The 17,941-nt window shown below is 42.0% G+C and overlaps 2 protein-coding genes across 2 annotated transcripts in view; both read right to left on the bottom strand.

The window, feature by feature from the left end:
• The window catches only part of LOC306938673 (protein NLRC3-like), a gene marked incomplete at its 5' end in the record, with an annotated part of 31,069 nt that extends 18,678 nt beyond the window's left edge, over window positions 1-12,391 (bottom strand). The window contains 4 exons of the mRNA XM_079522940.1: window positions 690-739; window positions 4,393-4,457; window positions 9,123-9,240; window positions 10,644-12,391. Coding sequence (XP_079379066.1) covers window positions 690-739; window positions 4,393-4,457; window positions 9,123-9,240; window positions 10,644-12,391 — 1,981 coding nt within the window. The remainder of the gene's footprint in view (window positions 1-689; window positions 740-4,392; window positions 4,458-9,122; window positions 9,241-10,643) is intronic.
• The window catches only part of LOC306938122 (protein NLRC3-like), a 359,664-nt gene extending 345,910 nt beyond the window's left edge, over window positions 1-13,754 (bottom strand). Inside the window, exon 1 of the mRNA XM_079522136.1 lies at window positions 13,647-13,754. Coding sequence (XP_079378262.1) covers window positions 13,647-13,714 — 68 coding nt within the window. The 5' untranslated portion in view covers window positions 13,715-13,754. The remainder of the gene's footprint in view (window positions 1-13,646) is intronic.
• Between the last annotated feature and the right edge of the window lie 4,187 nt (window positions 13,755-17,941).

Below are 17,941 nucleotides of genomic sequence, written 5' to 3' on the forward strand. Positions count from 1 at the left end.
CTCTATGTGTACGTGTCTGTCTCTATGTGTACGTGTCTGTCTCTCTGTGTACGTGTCTGTCTCTATGTGTACGTGTCTGTCTTTTCTTTTCTTGTCATTTCTCAACCGGGAAGGCTTGCCAGAACCGTCCCGGTCCCCTGGGCGCGTTCCTGGGGGTCTGGATGTTCCGGGGACCCCCACACGGTAACTCTGTCATTTCTCCAAAAATAATCAAAGTACAGCATAGAGCACAGTACACTACAATACAGTACAGAGCAGTAACTATACCAATAAATGTATAGTTGCACCGCTCAGTTCACACAAGTGTGATTTTTATTTCCAGTCGTCTTGTATGTTGTTAAATGGAGCGTAGAACAATGCAAATGATCAACACGGAGATCACTTGTGAGTTTCTAACAAAAACGAGACACACCTGTGATCTGCACACATCACGGCTCTGCACCACCTTTCATGCATCGCACGTCAGAATTGAACTTATGCCAAATAGACGAAATACATGTTATTTACGACCAGGTTAGTGAATGAGGCCCATTGTTTCTGTCAAACCACATGACCTTATCTTGATGGTGTTAAGGACCAGGCCAAGAGCACAGAGTAGAGAGCATAAGAGTTTTTAGGACATCAACCAAGTATACAACAGTGTATAAAATGTTAATGTGTGATGTTGACACAGACAGACAGATACTCACGTTTTGAAATGAGTGTAGAATTAAACCCATCTTCTCCTCCATGTTTCACTCTGTAGGAAGTAGAACAACAATGCATCAATGTCTGACTGTCTAACACAACGTCTCCTGCACTAGCTGACACTACAGTGTTTCACTCTGTAGGAAGTAGAACAACAATGCATCAATGTCTAACTGTCTAACACAACGTCTCCACTAGCTGACACTACAGTGTTTCACTCTGTAGGAAGTAGAACAACAATGCGTCAATGTCTAACTGTCTAACACAACGTCTCCACTAGCTGACACTACAGTGTTTCTCCTATCATTATCTTGGCCCTGCAGCTCATCCAGACATACTCACTGCTGCCCAGTTTGGATCTCATCACCTCCTCAGACTCCACCTTAACCCCTATAGCACTCCACTCTCCTTTTATACCTTATTGATGCAACTTTACTATGCACATATATATCTGGGATATGTCTTGTTCTTAATTTAGATTATTTTTGTTGTTTTTTAGAGTACACTTTTAGAGTTTCTTTGAGGCACTGCATTGTTCTCTCTGCATGCTTTGTGACGTCGTGTCAGAGTGAATACACTGTAAAGGGAAACACTGCACTGTCCAACATGGACACAGCCCCAAGTCTACTCACTTGCAGTTCTCCAGGACTGAATCATTCACCACGTTGAGGCTCAGGTCCAACTCTCTTAGGGAGGGATTAGAGCTTACAGCTGAGGCCAGAGCTTCACAGCATCTCTCTGACAAGCCGCAGTGAGCCAGTCTGAAACACCAGATGAAAACATACATAAATAAATGAATGAATAAAGAACACATTTATAATATGCATTATTCCTGGATTTAGAACCTGCTTACAGCCATATATTAAAGGAGACTCTTGTGTCACTTAGGGTGCCTTCACACCTGGATGATTTAGTTCCATTAACACTAGCACGTCTAAGCGGTCCATCTGACCGATTTTGAAGTGGATTTTCTTTGCCCATGAAGTTCTGAGAAAGTTCCCCTTGCATGACTTTTTCTAAATATTCGATTCAAATCATCTCTGTTTTGTTTTTCATCTGAAATGTTTTCTAAATATGATTTTAGGCATACTTATACCTACTATATCTGCTCTTTTTCGCGCAAATGACCGCCATCACCCTTTCTCCCCCGCAAGCAGTGAAGTTCACACCTCCCTCCCGGCTAGCTTGACCCATTGTTCAAGCTAATGGGTCATTTGCATTCCAACTACTTCCACATGTAGGCAAACTTACATTACGAATTTAGACTAAATGTTGTTTTAGAGGTTATATTTGTTATATGCTGTTTGCAGAAATAACAATGTCTGACTTTGTTTTTCCCGAAATGGAAAAAAATATATGGTGAAATATGGTGTGTTGACTGACTGGCGTATTGTTTCCACCAAGCGCATAGCTCAATAGATAAATGTTGACTATACACGCCATCTTTATAGCATAATTATGTAAGGTGGTGATGATAAAAATAAATCAATTATCCTGGTTCGGAGGGCACGCTAAAACCGGCATTATAGCCTGCTGCTGCTGTGGATTGTTCCACAGCCTATTCTGGCATATAAATATCGCCAGCTCTTTCTAATCCGGATCATGTTTTTTTTATTTCAGGCTATTTTCAATATACCCTGCAGAAGGCAACCTGTTTGCTGAAACGTTGGAATAATAAAGTTTATAGCATCGTGACTACGAGCTGTGCATGGTCTGTTTGACCCGACCGACATTTCCTTTCCTTGGAGCGAGAATGCTTGCCGATGCGATTCCAAATAAAAATGACAGTGTTTGAAATCATTCCAACGCGATAGACCTCCCGAACATCTAAATGTTTTGTCAGTCAAAAGATAACAGTTCTGTCCGTCCTTCTTTGTCTGTAAACTTTTCTGCACGCGACCAGTGGAACTGATTTGCACGCACGGCTCTCTTTTTTTCTCTCTCCCTCTCTCGCGGAGGCATGTAAATGTTCATGAATCCAAGTAACTGAAGGTGAGGTATGCGGAAATGCATTTTAGATAACCCTGTAGCACTATTTGTGGCGGTGATGCGTCACATGACTTGATCTATCCTATGGTATATAAACCGTGCTGCTACAAACCTTCTGCTGCTGAGATGCAGACCTCTGGAGCTGGCACAATCAATCAAATATATAATAATTACATTGATGCGCCCTTGCCCCTTAACCATACACGTGTAGCCTATAATGTTTCCCCCTCTATATAAAAATGACTTTATTACTCTAATGTCGTATTTCGTCTGACTGAGCAATGCGCCTGGCTCTGGCTGTTACAATAACTTGTGGTATTTTATTGGCTCAATACAAAGTCGGACAGTGTTTTATCCGCTCCCAAACTGTGTTGGACGCAGCTGTTACCTCCTGACCGAGCTGACGCACGCCCAGTATTGTATTTGTTATTTGGTCTAAATAACCACGCTCCACACGTCCCAAACTCTTCTCCCTTCTGGCTCCAAAACTATGGAATGCACTTCCCATCACAGTCAGAACTGCAGCCTCACTCCCAATCTTCCGCCGTAGTCTGAAAACCCACCTCTTCAGACTCCACCATGGCCCGTAGCACTTGCCCTAGCCTAGCCCCTTAGATAGCACTTTATATAGACTTAGATGGTATTTTGAACAGACTTATAGCTTGTTACGTAGACAGCACTAGAATTGCATTTTATGTAGTCATAGCACTTTATAGTACACATGTATATTATATAATATAGTATAGTATGTATAGTTTACATAGATACTCCACTGTTACGTTCTTAGTTTACGCATGATTTGTATATACAGTATGTGATGTATGCCATGCTTTTGTTATTGCTTAATGTAAATCGCTCTGGATTAAGAGCGTCTGCTAAATGCCTAAATTGTAAATTGTCTAAAAGGATTTATATATATAATCCGTTAATCACACGATCAAAGACCAAATAATTTGCAGGCAGCTGGCGTTAATTACCTCGCGCTGCGCAAGGGTATTCAATATAGCGCTCACACCGTCACTATAATTATAGTGATGTATATGGAAAACCCTAATTCACATTAATATAGTCTGTTTTAGCTAAAGTGTAAACCTGGATCTTTGTCTCTCATTGAGAGAGTGACATGACATGTTTAGACAGGATGCCTGCATGGGCACTGCAGGAGGGACCCTAAAGATCTGGCTTGCTGATAGTAAACGGCCAGGCCTGCAGGACACCTACTGTTCTGTGCTTGCTTCCTGGTGACCAACACCTTATTTAGACATGTTTGACCATTTGGTACAGGGGGGTTGGGACCACCTTTGCATTTCCTTTGTGTATAAGGTCTACTGAAAATGTTTGTAACAGTTAGTTCAGTGGCTCACACGCCGTGAGGCGGGTGGGCCAGGCCCATGGCTGTGAATGATGTCTTGTACTCTCTGAAAATAAATGGAACTCCGGAACCTTCATCTGCTTGCCTGCTTCTTCATCCATTTATCTGTCTGCAGAACTTCTCCGTATTTTTGCCTGAGTATTTTCTAGTCTAAGTATTTAACGTCTGTTTATGCTCTATGGGGAGAGGAAAAGCACTCTCTCCTTTGTAGAACAGATTCTTCAAAGTGGTGCGAAGACTCGGTCGCGTTGATGCATTTTTGCGTCAGGCGAGAGAACCAGTGGACAGTTGACAATTCAGTCTAATGGGTATTTCGGTCGGCAATTTTTTGAACGGAGGGGGACGACGACGGCGCTGCAGTCGAACCGACGGGGTTCAACACGGCGATCACCACCACGACGGAGGCGGCCTGCACCGAGGAGCGGCAATGGGCGACGGCGTGATGCTCTCGGCGATCGTGACCAGAGGGCGATGCTCGGCGGCTGGACGGCGGGGAGTGGGGTGCTACGGAGCACAGCGTGCCCCGGCGAGGGTTCATCGGCGGTCGGCGGTCCGAGGGAGGCGATGGCCACTTCGTTGACTCTTCACGGCGCGTCTCGACTCGACAGGCGCCGGCGGCGAGGCGTCGTGGCTTCGTTCCATTCAGCGGCTCGACAGCTGATCTACAAGCTCGCGACGCGGCACGTCACGAGTTTCTGCCTCGCAGAGGCCTACATGCTCCTGTGATGACACTGATTCACTTTCTCGTTTTTTTAGTCATGTTGTATTGTCATGACTGAAAGGGAGGAGGTGATGAAAGTGAATTCGGATCAGAATGAAAGTTTCCGGACGGGACAATGGGCAACTCGACAACAGAGCGGCCTACGCCATGCGGTGCATAAGTGTACTGCACAATCACAACCTCGTTTGGCCCGTGTGCGCTGACTGATGACGAAGGTGAGACAAAAGGAGAAGAAACGTTACAGAAGATTCTATTATATCAGATGGATATCGTTCCATTTGATTCCAAATGTATGTCTACGTTTGTCTAGTTCAACATATAATGGGCATGTATGTTGATTTTATGTCAGGTATTTAATTAGGGAAGTTGACTTAATGGGATGAATATGCCTAGGGGAGATTTGGATCTGAAGAGAAATATTTACCGGAGTAAAATTAGTTAGATGTTTCTTTGTCAGGCGAAAGACAGCGCTCCTGTCGTACGCATAAGTGTTAATCGTCCTAATTGTGCATAACGTTCTTATTTTTGTTCGAATAAATTTGTGAATGGGAAAAGTCAACGAAAGTATTTCTGCTATGACATGTGGGGAAAACTCTAAAGTTATATAAATTACTCTAGGATTTTAACGTAAGTGAATAATAGTAGCATGCACGTTTTTTATATGTTGTTTCGTGGGTGTGAATCACAAAGAGGTGGTCAGGTCTCGCATTGGTCCGTCCATGACCTAAGGGGTCATGAAGTGAATGTTGTAAGTGCCGCAGTGCTGTTATTTGTACGAGCCTTGGGGAATCTAGAGTGTTGAAATAATTATAGATGATTTCTGCATGTCCTAAAAAGATGAGTTAACTAAACAAAAATGAATCATTTTATGGATGACTATGGTAAAATTTATCCTTAACATTAACTGATGCTAAGAGCATCAGATGTAAAGTTTGAAGAACCGTAACACACTTTGTATTCAATAATTGGGTGCTTTGGAGTGAAGCAAAAGGGGTTGGATTCAGCGACGGTGTATTGTGTTTAAATGTCAGATATATGTTTACGGGTTATCATTTATGCCAATGATCATGTTTTGAGTTATGTAAAGGTTAAAAGTTAAGTTGATTACAGTACAGAGAAGTTAGTGTGTAAGAGAGAACACAGAAGGGAGTTCTATAAGCACACCGATGATAATACTGTAATGGAATGAGAACACTGGTAACAAGTTATGTGATTTGAATGCCTAGAAGTTTGTAAGCCATTTTTAATTCTACTGTAATTGTTTGATTTCTTTGTGTCATCTTGATGTTCCAGTCAGTGCCAAAGGGAGGACAAGGGTCAATAATTGTGTTTCCATATTCGTTTTTATGAGACATGATTGTCTCAAAGGGAGGTTATGATGTATATGGAAAACCCTAATTCACATTAATATAGTCTGTTTTAGCTAAAGTGTAAACCTGGATCTTTGTCTCTCATTGAGAGAGTGACATGACATGTTTAGACAGGATGCCTGCATGGGCACTGCAGGAGGGACCCTAAAGATCTGGCTTGCTGATAGTAAACGGCCAGGCCTGCAGGACACCTACTGTTCTGTGCTTGCTTCCTGGTGACCAACACCTTATTTAGACATGTTTGACCATTTGGTACAGGGGGGTTGGGACCACCTTTGCATTTCCTTTGTGTATAAGGTCTACTGAAAATGTTTGTAACAGTTAGTTCAGTGGCTCACACGCCGTGAGGCGGGTGGGCCAGGCCCATGGCTGTGAATGATGTCTTGTACTCTCTGAAAATAAATGGAACTCCGGAACCTTCATCTGCTTGCCTGCTTCTTCATCCATTTATCTGTCTGCAGAACTTCTCCGTATTTTTGCCTGAGTATTTTCTAGTCTAAGTATTTAACGTCTGTCTATGCTCTATGGGGAGAGGAAAAGCACTCTCTCCTTTGTAGAACAGATTCTTCAATAGTTTGGTAAACTGAAATGAAAAAGAAAAAATAAGTTGAGTAGTCCTGTCGAGTTGAAACGCTGCCTTGAAGAGCATTAGAAGAGATGCAGGGAGAGAGTGGCCAATGGAATTGCACAAAAAACACGGTCATCTTGACTGTTAGCCGTCAGAGTAGTAGGTGAGTTGAGTTCAGACATGCTAGTGTTAAAACAAACCCTGGCACCCGACATAATCATATTTGAACTGGGAACCCCCAAATAATGATATTTGAACTGGGGACCCCTCAAAATAATATTTGAATTGGGGACCCCCCAAAATAATATTTGAACTGGGGACCCCCAAAAATATTATTTTAACTGGGGACCCCCCAAAATAATATTTGAACTGGGACGCCCTAAAATTATGATATTTCAACAGGGGACCCCCCAGAACTACAAGCTCACAGCGCCTCACAGTGAGCTTGTAGATCAGCTATTTTCAAGATGTTTGCTTCTTTCTTCCGTAATATTAGTATTAATATTAGTATTAGTATTGAGCTGCAGCCGTGCCGCGCTCGGGAATCATTTGATTAGTTGATTTGACCCCCCAATCCAACCCAATGACCCATTGATGCTGAGTGTCAAGCAGGGAGGCATTGGGTCCCATTTTTACAGTATTTGTATGACCAATATAATATAATACAACATTGCATCAATTGATCCAGTAGCTAACAAATAACAGTCTGACTTGAACACGGCCTCCTGCCAAGTTCTGCTCCGCTAGGCTAGGGTTCTCAGCTAAAGAAAAGGGGGGGGGGGGGGGGGGCTGATCTTGTGTTTTTCCCGTTTGTATTTTGTTTTCTGACAGGGAGGTTAGCGATTGTATTTTGGTTTTGAATTCATTGAGGTAAGCATTCCCTTTTTCTTTCTAGTTCTGTTTTGATGTTCAGTCCTCCGCTCTTGGAGATTTTGTACCCGTTGCCTGAAGTGAAGAGAGAAAATAAAAACAAAACATCGAAAAGTAAACTGTTTGGACGACGGTTTCTTTGGAGCTGGGAAGGTCGGTTTTCCACACTTTATGTTGTCTCGGTTCCCCTAGGCCGAGACATCACATGGGGGCTCGTTTCCAAAACCGTAAATTTTTTCCATCGGGTAAGTGCGTTCTTTTTTTCTCCTTCGTATATCTGGTTGGCAGTTTTGGTAAAGTTATGATGGAGCCGCAGTTTGATGTGGAGGATTTTCAGAAGGGTCCCTCAAAGTAAAATGTTGACCGGTGTACAAAGGACAACCTGTTATTGCTGGTAAATGTTTTGGGGGTTGATGTGCCACTTAATGCTAATGAAGATGACCTGAAGCAGATTCTGAGTGAGAAATTGGAAAAGGGTGGGTTATTTCATGGTAGCGGGGGGGCCGAGGCACGGGATGCGTTGACACACGAGGGAACGGAGGAGCCACATGATGACGCTAAGGCAGACCGTGCTGCTCAGCTCCCGTCCAACATAATCTACAATGTCAAACCAGCATGATGACTATGTATCTTACTTTAGAACTTCCAGTCTACTGTGTGGGCTCTTCAGTGAAGCACAGAGCAGCTCCACTAGTCCTGAGTCCTGCAGGTCGTTTTCACTGAGGTCCAATTCTCTCAAATGGGAAGGATTAGAGCTGAGAGCTGAAGACACAACTTCAACGTCTGTCTTTCTGAGTTTACAGCCAACAAGTCTGTAAATGCAGATTAAATGAGAGATTATCAAAACAAATGATACCTAAATAATCATATCTGAACTGGGGACCCCCTACCCTGAAGAATGAAGATACATATTGTGAAAATAGCCAAACTACAAGCTCACAAAGCCTCACAGTGAGCTTGTAGATCGGCTAGTTTCACAATGTTTGCCTCTTTATTCCGTAATATTTGACAATTTGAAATGTGCAGATACTAGTCTGTATACAATTTGGGAACCACAGGCCTAGACTAGTATAATGATATTTGATTGGTACAGTAGGTAGATGCAGGATATTGGTGTTGATCTGTTGCGTACGCTTGATACGTAAGCTTGATAACTGTGGCGTAGCTACAACGTGTCGCACGTATAAAATAGACGATCTACAAGCTCACAAGTGTTGCGTCCTTGACACGTTCAACTTGTGAGCTTGTACATCAGCTGTTTATGGTGTGTAATCCAGTTGTCTGACGAAGTAGCTCAGAAGCTTATACATTTAATTTAAAGGATTATTACACTTTCAAACATATTTGGGTAATTTTAACATCTACTCAGGCCCATAAACTTGGATTACCATGATATCAAGCTTATTAATATTCTCACCACAGCAATCATATTATATTCACATAATACAGTGCATAATAAACAGAAGTGATTAAAATGAATGTGGTAAATGTATCTTACTTTAGAACTTCCAGTCTACAGTGCGGGCTCTTCAGTGAAGCACAGAGTCCTGAGTCCTGCAGGTCGTTTTCACTGAGGTCCAATTCTCTCAAATGGGAAGGATTAGAGCTGAGAGCTGAAGACACAACTTCAACGTCTGTCTTTTTGAGTTTACAGCCAGCAAGTCTGTAAATGCAGATTAAATAAGAGATTATAAAAACAAATGATACCTAGTTCACTGTCATTGAAGTTAACTAAACATCTCCTATCTAGTTATCCAGAGATATAGACACCACTTGACAGCACAGAATGACTGTACAGAGGAAGATAGACATTTTGATATCAAAGACTTCAACCTGCAGTTGAAGGAGTGAAATGAAGACTGAACAACAACATTGCATATTTACTGCCTAAACTGTGTAAAAGCTTTACAAACAAGCTGCTGGAGACCAGCATTCAGTCTCTATTTCTGCTCCCTGTCTCCTCAAGCTGGGCCACAGCTGTAGGCTTTACTGTTAGTTTGAATTTACCCCAATATTATAACCTTTCATAACCTACAATATTATAACATTTCATAAGCTACAATATTATAACATTTCATAACCTACAATATTATAACATATCATTTAACCTACAATATAATAAAATATCATAACCTACAACATTATAACATTTCATAACCTACAATATGGAAGTTATGTGAAGAGACAAGAACTAGGAAATGCTAGTGAAGCTCTGACCAGCTGGAGAGTTGAGTTATATAACACATCTACAAATGCAGGCAACGAGCGTTCTGACAGTCATGCAAAAAACTTTGCTGATATGGAGCGTCGGTCATTGCGTTGCGACGTCCCCTGAATCATTCTAATAAATAATAGCTTGTAGATCTCAACCAATAAAAGTGTTTGGGGACTGTGGCGAAACCTCGGTCAAATAGAGACTTTGCGAGCGAATATAGGAGGGGTGGACGACGTCGATGCGCAGTGCGTTGTCGTTCGCGGTCAGGGCGGTCTCATTGGAATTTTCAAGCTCGGAAAAGGAAAACAGCAGCTCCAGAAATTGCAGCAAAATTGCATCAAACATATGCACAGATATCAAAAAGTTTCTTATATTATTGTTCCCTTTCACAATCAACAAATGTGACCAGATTTTTTTTTAAATGAGTTAATAGCATAGGCAGACTCTTCACATACTAGAGCATGTCTGAAATAAGTGTCAGAGCTGAAATCGACATGTAAATATGAAATAAATGCTTAAACATGTAGCTAGGTGTAATGTTACAGACCACAGAAGTGAACCTTTCAAGCCTGTTTTCTCAACTTGCTGTTTTCTGCAAGACATTACTCTATAAGCCATATCTCCAAAACTGGTGGGTCAAACTGAACAACCAATATGTAAATTTGAAGCTATGATTCCCTGCTTTCATATGACATGAAAAAACGAAAATTCAAAAAAAATCCAATGGCAGTCCCTCAGTCAAATTTAGTCACAAATGTCGGTTAGCACTAGCACAGTATTCATTTCTAATTATACTGATAACTGTAATGACAGATTGACTCTAGGATGTTTCTATTCAATTGACTACTAACCGAGCCTTTCTGCAGTTCCTCACAGCTGGGATCAGTCTGTGTCGAAACTGCTCTGATGTGTTGTATTTTTTCAGGTCAAACTCTTCCAGAACCTCCTCTGAGGTCAGCAGCATGACGGCCAGAGCAGAGCATTGGCTCCCAGTCAGTTTCTTCTTTGATCCGCTCTTTGACTTCAGGTACTGTTGGATCTCCTGATGTATTGAGTGGTCATTCATCTCCATCAAACAGTGGAAGATGTTGATACATCTGTCAGGAGAGGCATCACGGGAGTACATCCTCCTCAGGTTCTTGATGGCTTTCTGGATCTCCTCTGGACTGTTCTCTGTCTGACCCAGCAGACCTCCTAACAGACTCTGGTTGGACTCCAGTGATAGGCCATGAAGGAAGCGGACAAAGAGGTCCAGGTGGCCATTTTTACTCTTCAGGGATTTTTTTATAGCAGCTTTCAGGAAGTCGGAGAGGGAGCTGTCACTCTTGTATTTCTTAACTTCCAGAAATGTCTTCAGTACCTCCATGTTCTTTTGCGTGAAACAGTGGAACAGGTAGACTGCAGCCAGAAATTCTTGGATGCTCAGATGAACAAAGCTGTAGACGGTTTTCTGGAACAGCACGCTCTCTCTTTTGAAGATCTGCGTGCACACTCCTGAGTACAGCGAGGCGTCTTTCACATCAAGACCACACTCTTCCAGGTCTTCTTGGTAGAACATGATGCTACTTTTCTCCAGGTGTTTAAATGCCAGCTTGCCCAGATTCAGAAGAACATCCCTGTCAGTCTCTGTGAGCTGCTGTTGTGTCCCCTTTTCTTTTTCTTTCTTGTTCACATCATGAGTCTCATCATACTTCTGCTTCTTCCTGTTTGTCAGAACCAACAGGAATTGGCAGCACATCTCAGTCAGGGTCTTGGGCAGCTGTCCTATCGTGGTGTGTGTCCTCAACATGTCCAGCAGAACGGTAGCAATGATCCAACAGAAGAGTGGGATGTAACACATGATGTGGAGGGTCCTCGATGTCTTCAAGTGTGAGAGGACTCTGTCGGCCAGCTTCTCTTCACTGAATCTCTTCCTGAAGTACTTCTCCTTCTGGGGGTCTGTGAACCCTCGCACTTCTGTCACCATGTCAACACATGCAGGAGGGATCTGATTGGCTGCTGCTGGTCTGGTGGTTATCCAGAGGAGGGCTGAGGGGAGCAGATTCCTCTTGATGAGGTTTGTCAACAGATAATCCACCGATGATGTCACTGTGACATCAGAGATGATTTCATTTTTGTCGAAGTGCAATGGAAACCTGCTTTCATCGAGGCCATCAAAGATGAAGCAAACTTTCCAGGCAGCGAGCTGCTCTGCTGTGATCTTCTTTAATGTTGGGTGGAAATCATGGATCAGGTTGAGAAGACTGTACTGCTTATCTCTGACCAAGTTCAGCTCCCGGAATGAAAAGGGAACCAGGAGATCTATATCTTGATTCTCCAAACCTCTTGCCCAGTCCAGAGCAAACTTGCGCACAGAGAATGTTTTTCCAATGCCAGCGATGCCTTCGGTCAGAACACTTGTGCTGGGTGTCTTTCTGCCAGGGAGGAGGATCTTAAAGATTTTACAGCAGTTGATTGGTTCGTCATGGAAGGTCTTCATGTTGGAAGCCGTCTCAAGCTGTATCACCTCATGTTGGCGATTAACCCCTTCGCTCTCTCCCGCTGAGATATAGAGCTCTGAGTAGGTGCTGGTGACGGAGGTTCCAGACTCTTCCGTCATGTCGTCTTTCACTTCATCAAGACTGTTCAGACTGTCCTTATAATCGTTCAAATCATCCTGCAGACTGACATCTGAAATGAGAAGAACATTCTCATAAGCATTGAGGTTCACTTATAACTTTACATCTTTACAGCACATATTACTAATTTAATACCCTACAGAAAAGTCCAGGTGTGGTTCTGGATGTCTTTCCACACTGGGGACAGCCACGGTGTCCTGTGGGAGCAGACTGGTCCCAGTATGAGGTGATGCACTGTCTGCAGAACCAGTGTCCACAGCTGGTAGAGACTGGATCTGTCAGAACCTCCTCACACCCTGAACACCTGGACGTCTGCTCTGTCACAACACGACTCCTCTTCCTCTCTCTGTGGAGATGAAGACAATGTATTACTATAGAATAGTCTTTAATATGGACATATAATAATATAGTATGACATATTACATCATTGATATGTTCACTCTGAATTGTGTTGATGTACAATAATTATCTCCACGTCATGGAACTATATGGTATATTCATAAATCTTTCAATCATACATTATTATTTAAGATATAAATTATGTTTGTCAATTTGTCTGACTGATTAAGACACATCCATGTTTGTCCTCACTGGCAGGTGAGCCAGTAGGGTGCAGCATCAGTACACTCTAACTAGTTGTAATAGTAGTTTTTGCTTTAAAAAACAACTACATTTGTACTATTGGCAGTGCTGGGTTCTCTATATCTTCTTGACTTCACCAGTTCAAATCCTAGCTGCTGTATTGTCAACAACATGGACATCATGAGAGTGATTTCTGACAGGCAGGAGAGACTGTTACCCTAACTAACAAGATGACATAAAAGCATGCTGGGTATTATATTATAATGATATTGACAAATATGAGTAACTCAACTTTTTAAAGGTGGTTCTTTGTTGTACAGATTCTTGATCATCTTTCAAACATCTATTTGACACAAAGGGCTCCATTTTCGTCACCGCTAAACCCCATATCCCTAGACTGGCCTGGCCATTTTAACTATTCAAAAATGTTTTGCAAAATAGTAAAAAAAAGGCAAAGAAGTTTAGGGATAAGGGGTTTAGCGGTGACGGAAATGGAGCCCAAAGTCTATCAAATTACCACAGGTTTCAGATTATTTTCTTCATCTTCTATTTTCTACAACCAACGTAAAACTACTTTATATTTAATTATGTCTTTATGGATTAATTCTTTCTTTCCAGTTGACGTTCACAGAGATCAATGAACAGTGATCTTACTTTGTGTTTGAAGGTCCAGGTTCATTCCTGAAGTTCACAATGGAATCCTTAGACCAGTCACTCTTCATAGACACACAGCTGGGTGTCGGAGACTCTGCTCTGTGGTGAACACTTCTGGAATCATAGAAATGTTTATATAATTATCATCTGAATTCACTTTGTTCAATATTTGTTGTTGTAAAGTCTAATTTTACATCTACATGAATTAACGTGCTCAGTCGCCACAACTGATTTAAGTTATTTGGAAGCACATCGCACACCGAAAATAGCTGATCTACAAGCTTACTGTCCACTGTACCATGATGTAAGAAATTCTGAAAATGTAAGATGAAAAAATCCAGGATAAGAAACCATATATTTGGATGTTTTTGTTTTTAGGAAAATTCATAGAGAAGGCGTTACCTTGCAGAACAATGTATCCATAACTGTTTATGTATTGTGTTTGTGGTGTGTTGATGTATGTCCTTTTAGTGATTGTCTTGTAAGCCCTTGTGGGCTGGGCATCTTATGATGCAGGACACTGTAATAAAAAACTATCGATCTATAGATTGATCGATCCTTCTGTTTCATTGTCTGTCCTTCTGTCTGTCTGTTTTCTTTTCAGAAGTATCTTCCATAAAAACATGATTGTTTATCTATATATTCGATAAAACTAAAGGTTAAAGCCACCGTCTGTGATTTCTTCAACTGGTTGACTGTGTGTTGGTTTAGAATAATAATGCCTAAACATCATACTTCTGTTTATTATGTGCTAATTGTTTAGGAACAGTCCTAGTCACATAGTGTACTGTGGACTCTCCTTTCATGATGTTATAATTGTTTAGGATCAGTGCTAGTGTACTGTGGCCTCTCCTTTCATGATGTTTAAATGTTTAGGAACAGTGCTAGTGAACTGTGGAGTCTCCTTTCATGATGTTTAAATGTTTAGGAACAGTGCTAGTGAACTGTGGAGTCTCCTTTCATGATGTTTAAATGTTTAGGAACAGTGCTAGTGAACTGTGGAGTCTCCTTTCATGATGTTTAAATGTTTAGGAACAGTGCTAGTGAACTGTGGCCTCTCCTTTCATGATGTTATTATTGTTTAGGAACAGTGCTAGTGTGTCACGATCCGTGACGATTTCTGCTGTGTTCTAGTGTTCCTTGTTCCTAGTTTGTGTGTTTTAGTGTTGTGCTCCTTTATTTTGTAGTATTTAGTGCCCTGGTTTCCTTTGTGGTTATGGTTACCTGTCTTGTCTCACCTGTGATTATTAGTTTGCTCCACCTGTGTCTTGTTAGTCTCTTAGCCAATCCCTGTCTTGATTTTGAGTTTTCCCTGTGTGTATTTATAGCCCTGTTTTTTTTAGTTCTTTGTCAGTTCATTGTTTGATGTTAAGTGTGATGTTGCCTTGTATCCTAGATTTTGGAATAAACCCTCTAGCAATTTCTTCCCTGCCTCTGCACCTTCCTGTTCTGCACTTGGGTCCTACCTTCTTGATTCACACCGTGACAAGTGTACTGTGTACTGTGGAGTCTCCTTTCATGATGTTATAATTGTTTAGGAACAGTGCTAGTGTACTGTGGAGTCTCCTTTCATGATGTTATTATTGTTTAGGAACAGTGCTAGTGAACTGTGGAGTCTCCTTTCATGATGTTATAATTGTTTAGGAACAGTGCTATTGAACTGTGGGCTCTCCTTTCATGATGTTATAATTGTTTAGGAACAGTGCTAGTGAACTGTGGGCTCTCCTTTCATGATATTATTGTTTAGGAACAGTGCTAGTGTACTGTGGAGTCTCCTTTCATGATGTTTCACAAATGGCAGATTGGGACGTGGCCTGAAAACGTTTGTACCCCAGCCTAGATCCAGAGCACATGTCGGCTATGATTACCTTCTGGTGTGAGCGGTTCAAAGATCCAATCTTAAGCATAGGAGGATTCAAATACTGTGTGTTGAGGTCCTTAGTTGTGTTATAGTGTGTAGCCTATATTGTATAGTGTTATAGGGCCAAATTCACAACGGAAATATACGACCAGGTGTAAATGAAATGCGTAATGATAGTGTATTTATCCGCCCAATCAAGCTGTGGCAAGATCACGTGTCATTCAGCTAAGGTGGCGTAATGACTTGTGTGCGGATTGCCCGTGTATCTCATTTCGCCTCTTTCCCAAGGGATTCGCCTGGTGTCGCCTGGTTTAATGGAACATCCACGCCCATTCCACGCCATATAAGGCAACAGGAAATATCTGTCCTCGGATGAAAAAACGTCATCACAGCCTGCACAATGCACAGATCCCCAAGCTTATAAGTTATACACAACAGTGTACAACGCGGTGCTCTGCGATGCACCTCACCGCATGAGCTTGTAGAGCAGTTTATATTGACAGCAATGTCAACGACGGACTGAACGTTATAAAGTATAGGCTACTCTCATAACCAACTCGTTAATTTATTGATTTAAGTTCAAGCTCAAGGCCTAGGCCTACTTTTGCAACAATTGCACACTCGCCTTTGCAAAGGTAAAGGATATCCGATATATATTTTTGATCAGAGCTGCATTGATTAATACAGCTTTGATTAATATCTGAATCATGCCTGGGGAAGTAATTTGATCTGGACAGTAGGCCTATAGCTATTTCATATGTAAAGAAGGGAAACGATTATGCACATCCAGCTACAGTTGCCTATTATAATTAATTAACCCCTTATGGCCACCCTAATTAACAGTTGATTGTGCCTTACCTGCACTATTCATATTTTTAATTCATACTTTTAATGCCAATAGAACGATCCGTGATATACACAATATACCTCTTTTAACGGGGCAAGCATATGTGACCCCTCACAGTATTTTCAACCACAAGTCGGCTCTAATGAAACTCCACAATAGACCAAAATAGCTTTTTTTTTTTTTTTTTTTTGGTTTTCGTTTTTTGCCACATTAACACAGTTGGAATGTTAAAGAATGTTTTTATTCCATCAGAAAGTTGTTTTAGTGTCATTAAGTCGTAATTACATTGCAAAAATGTCTCTGTATTTACAGTTTATTTGCGCATTTTGGGGGTGTGAACATTCCTACACGTATTTACATAGAGTCGTTTCGATTGGCTCTTTGTTCTCCAGCTCAAGCCGTTCAGATTCGTTGCAGTGTTTCTGTGACACCCGTCGTCGTCCACTGAAGAAAGAAAAGTCGCTGCCAGTTTTGTGTTTGTGGTCGAACCAGATACAGAGGGTGGCGGTCGGTTTGAAATGGAGTCGGAGAAGGAATCATCAGAGGAAGAAAGAAGTGATTTTGAGGATCCAAGAGCGTATGGAAATACAAAGAAAAGAAAGAAAGAAGGAGCTTCAGAGAGAGACGAAGATATCGGAAGATATGTGGTCGGGATGAGTTCGGACACACAAACCGACGGGCTTTTTAGTGAGCCTCAAGCGGTGGGAATGTTTGTGGAGGAAATGGTTGGCAGGGTGAAGGCTGTGAGGATTACTAGGAGTGGTTTGGTGGTGATTGAGTGCAGGAACCGAGACCAAGCAGAGAAAGCAGTACAGATTATGTTCTTTAATGATCGCTCAGTGAATGTTTTTTACCTGAGAGGAAAGAAAACGAGGGGAGTAATTAGTGGCGTGCCATTATCGATGAAGCCGGAGGATATGGATATTGAAGGAGTTGGTGCGATAAGGAGGATGACTCGATTCAGGGAGGGGAAACGGGAGGACAGCTCGTCAGTCTGTCTTACATTTCAGGGTGATGTTTTGCCAGATCGTGTATATGTTGGGTACACTAGCTTCCGTGTTAGGCCTTTTGAAAGAGCACCACTAAGATGCTATTGCTGCCAAGAGTATGGGCACGTAGCATCTGTGTGCAGGGGAAAGAAAAGATGTGGGAGGTGTGGGAAAGAGAACTGTAAAGGAGAGTGTGAAGGGAAAGAACAGGCAAAGTGCATGCACTGTGGAGGAGAGCATTATGCTGGGTCAGAGAAGTGTACGAGGAAAGTGAAGGAGGTTAAGATACACAAGATGAAGGCAGAAATGAAAGAAATGTCTTATGCAGAGGTGGTAAAGAGAGTGGAGAAGCACAATGAAAAGAGGGAAACAGAAAAAGAGGGAAGGGAAAATGGACATGGCATCTGCATATGTATGGATAAGACCCGGTTCCTGGCTTTTATAGCTATGGTGATAAACTGTGCTGTCGAAATCTCAAGCAAGTCGGAAAGAATAAAGATGGTGCTGGAAGCAGCCAGAAGATTCTTGAGTGTGGTGGATGTCACTGGGGAAGATCTGGACGGTGTGCTGAGGGAGGACTTCTCAGTGCCTGAGGGTC

The sequence above is a fragment of the Electrona antarctica genome (assembly GCF_951216825.1).
Source record: "Electrona antarctica genome assembly, chromosome: 15".
Lineage (NCBI taxonomy): Eukaryota > Metazoa > Chordata > Actinopteri > Myctophiformes > Myctophidae > Electrona > Electrona antarctica.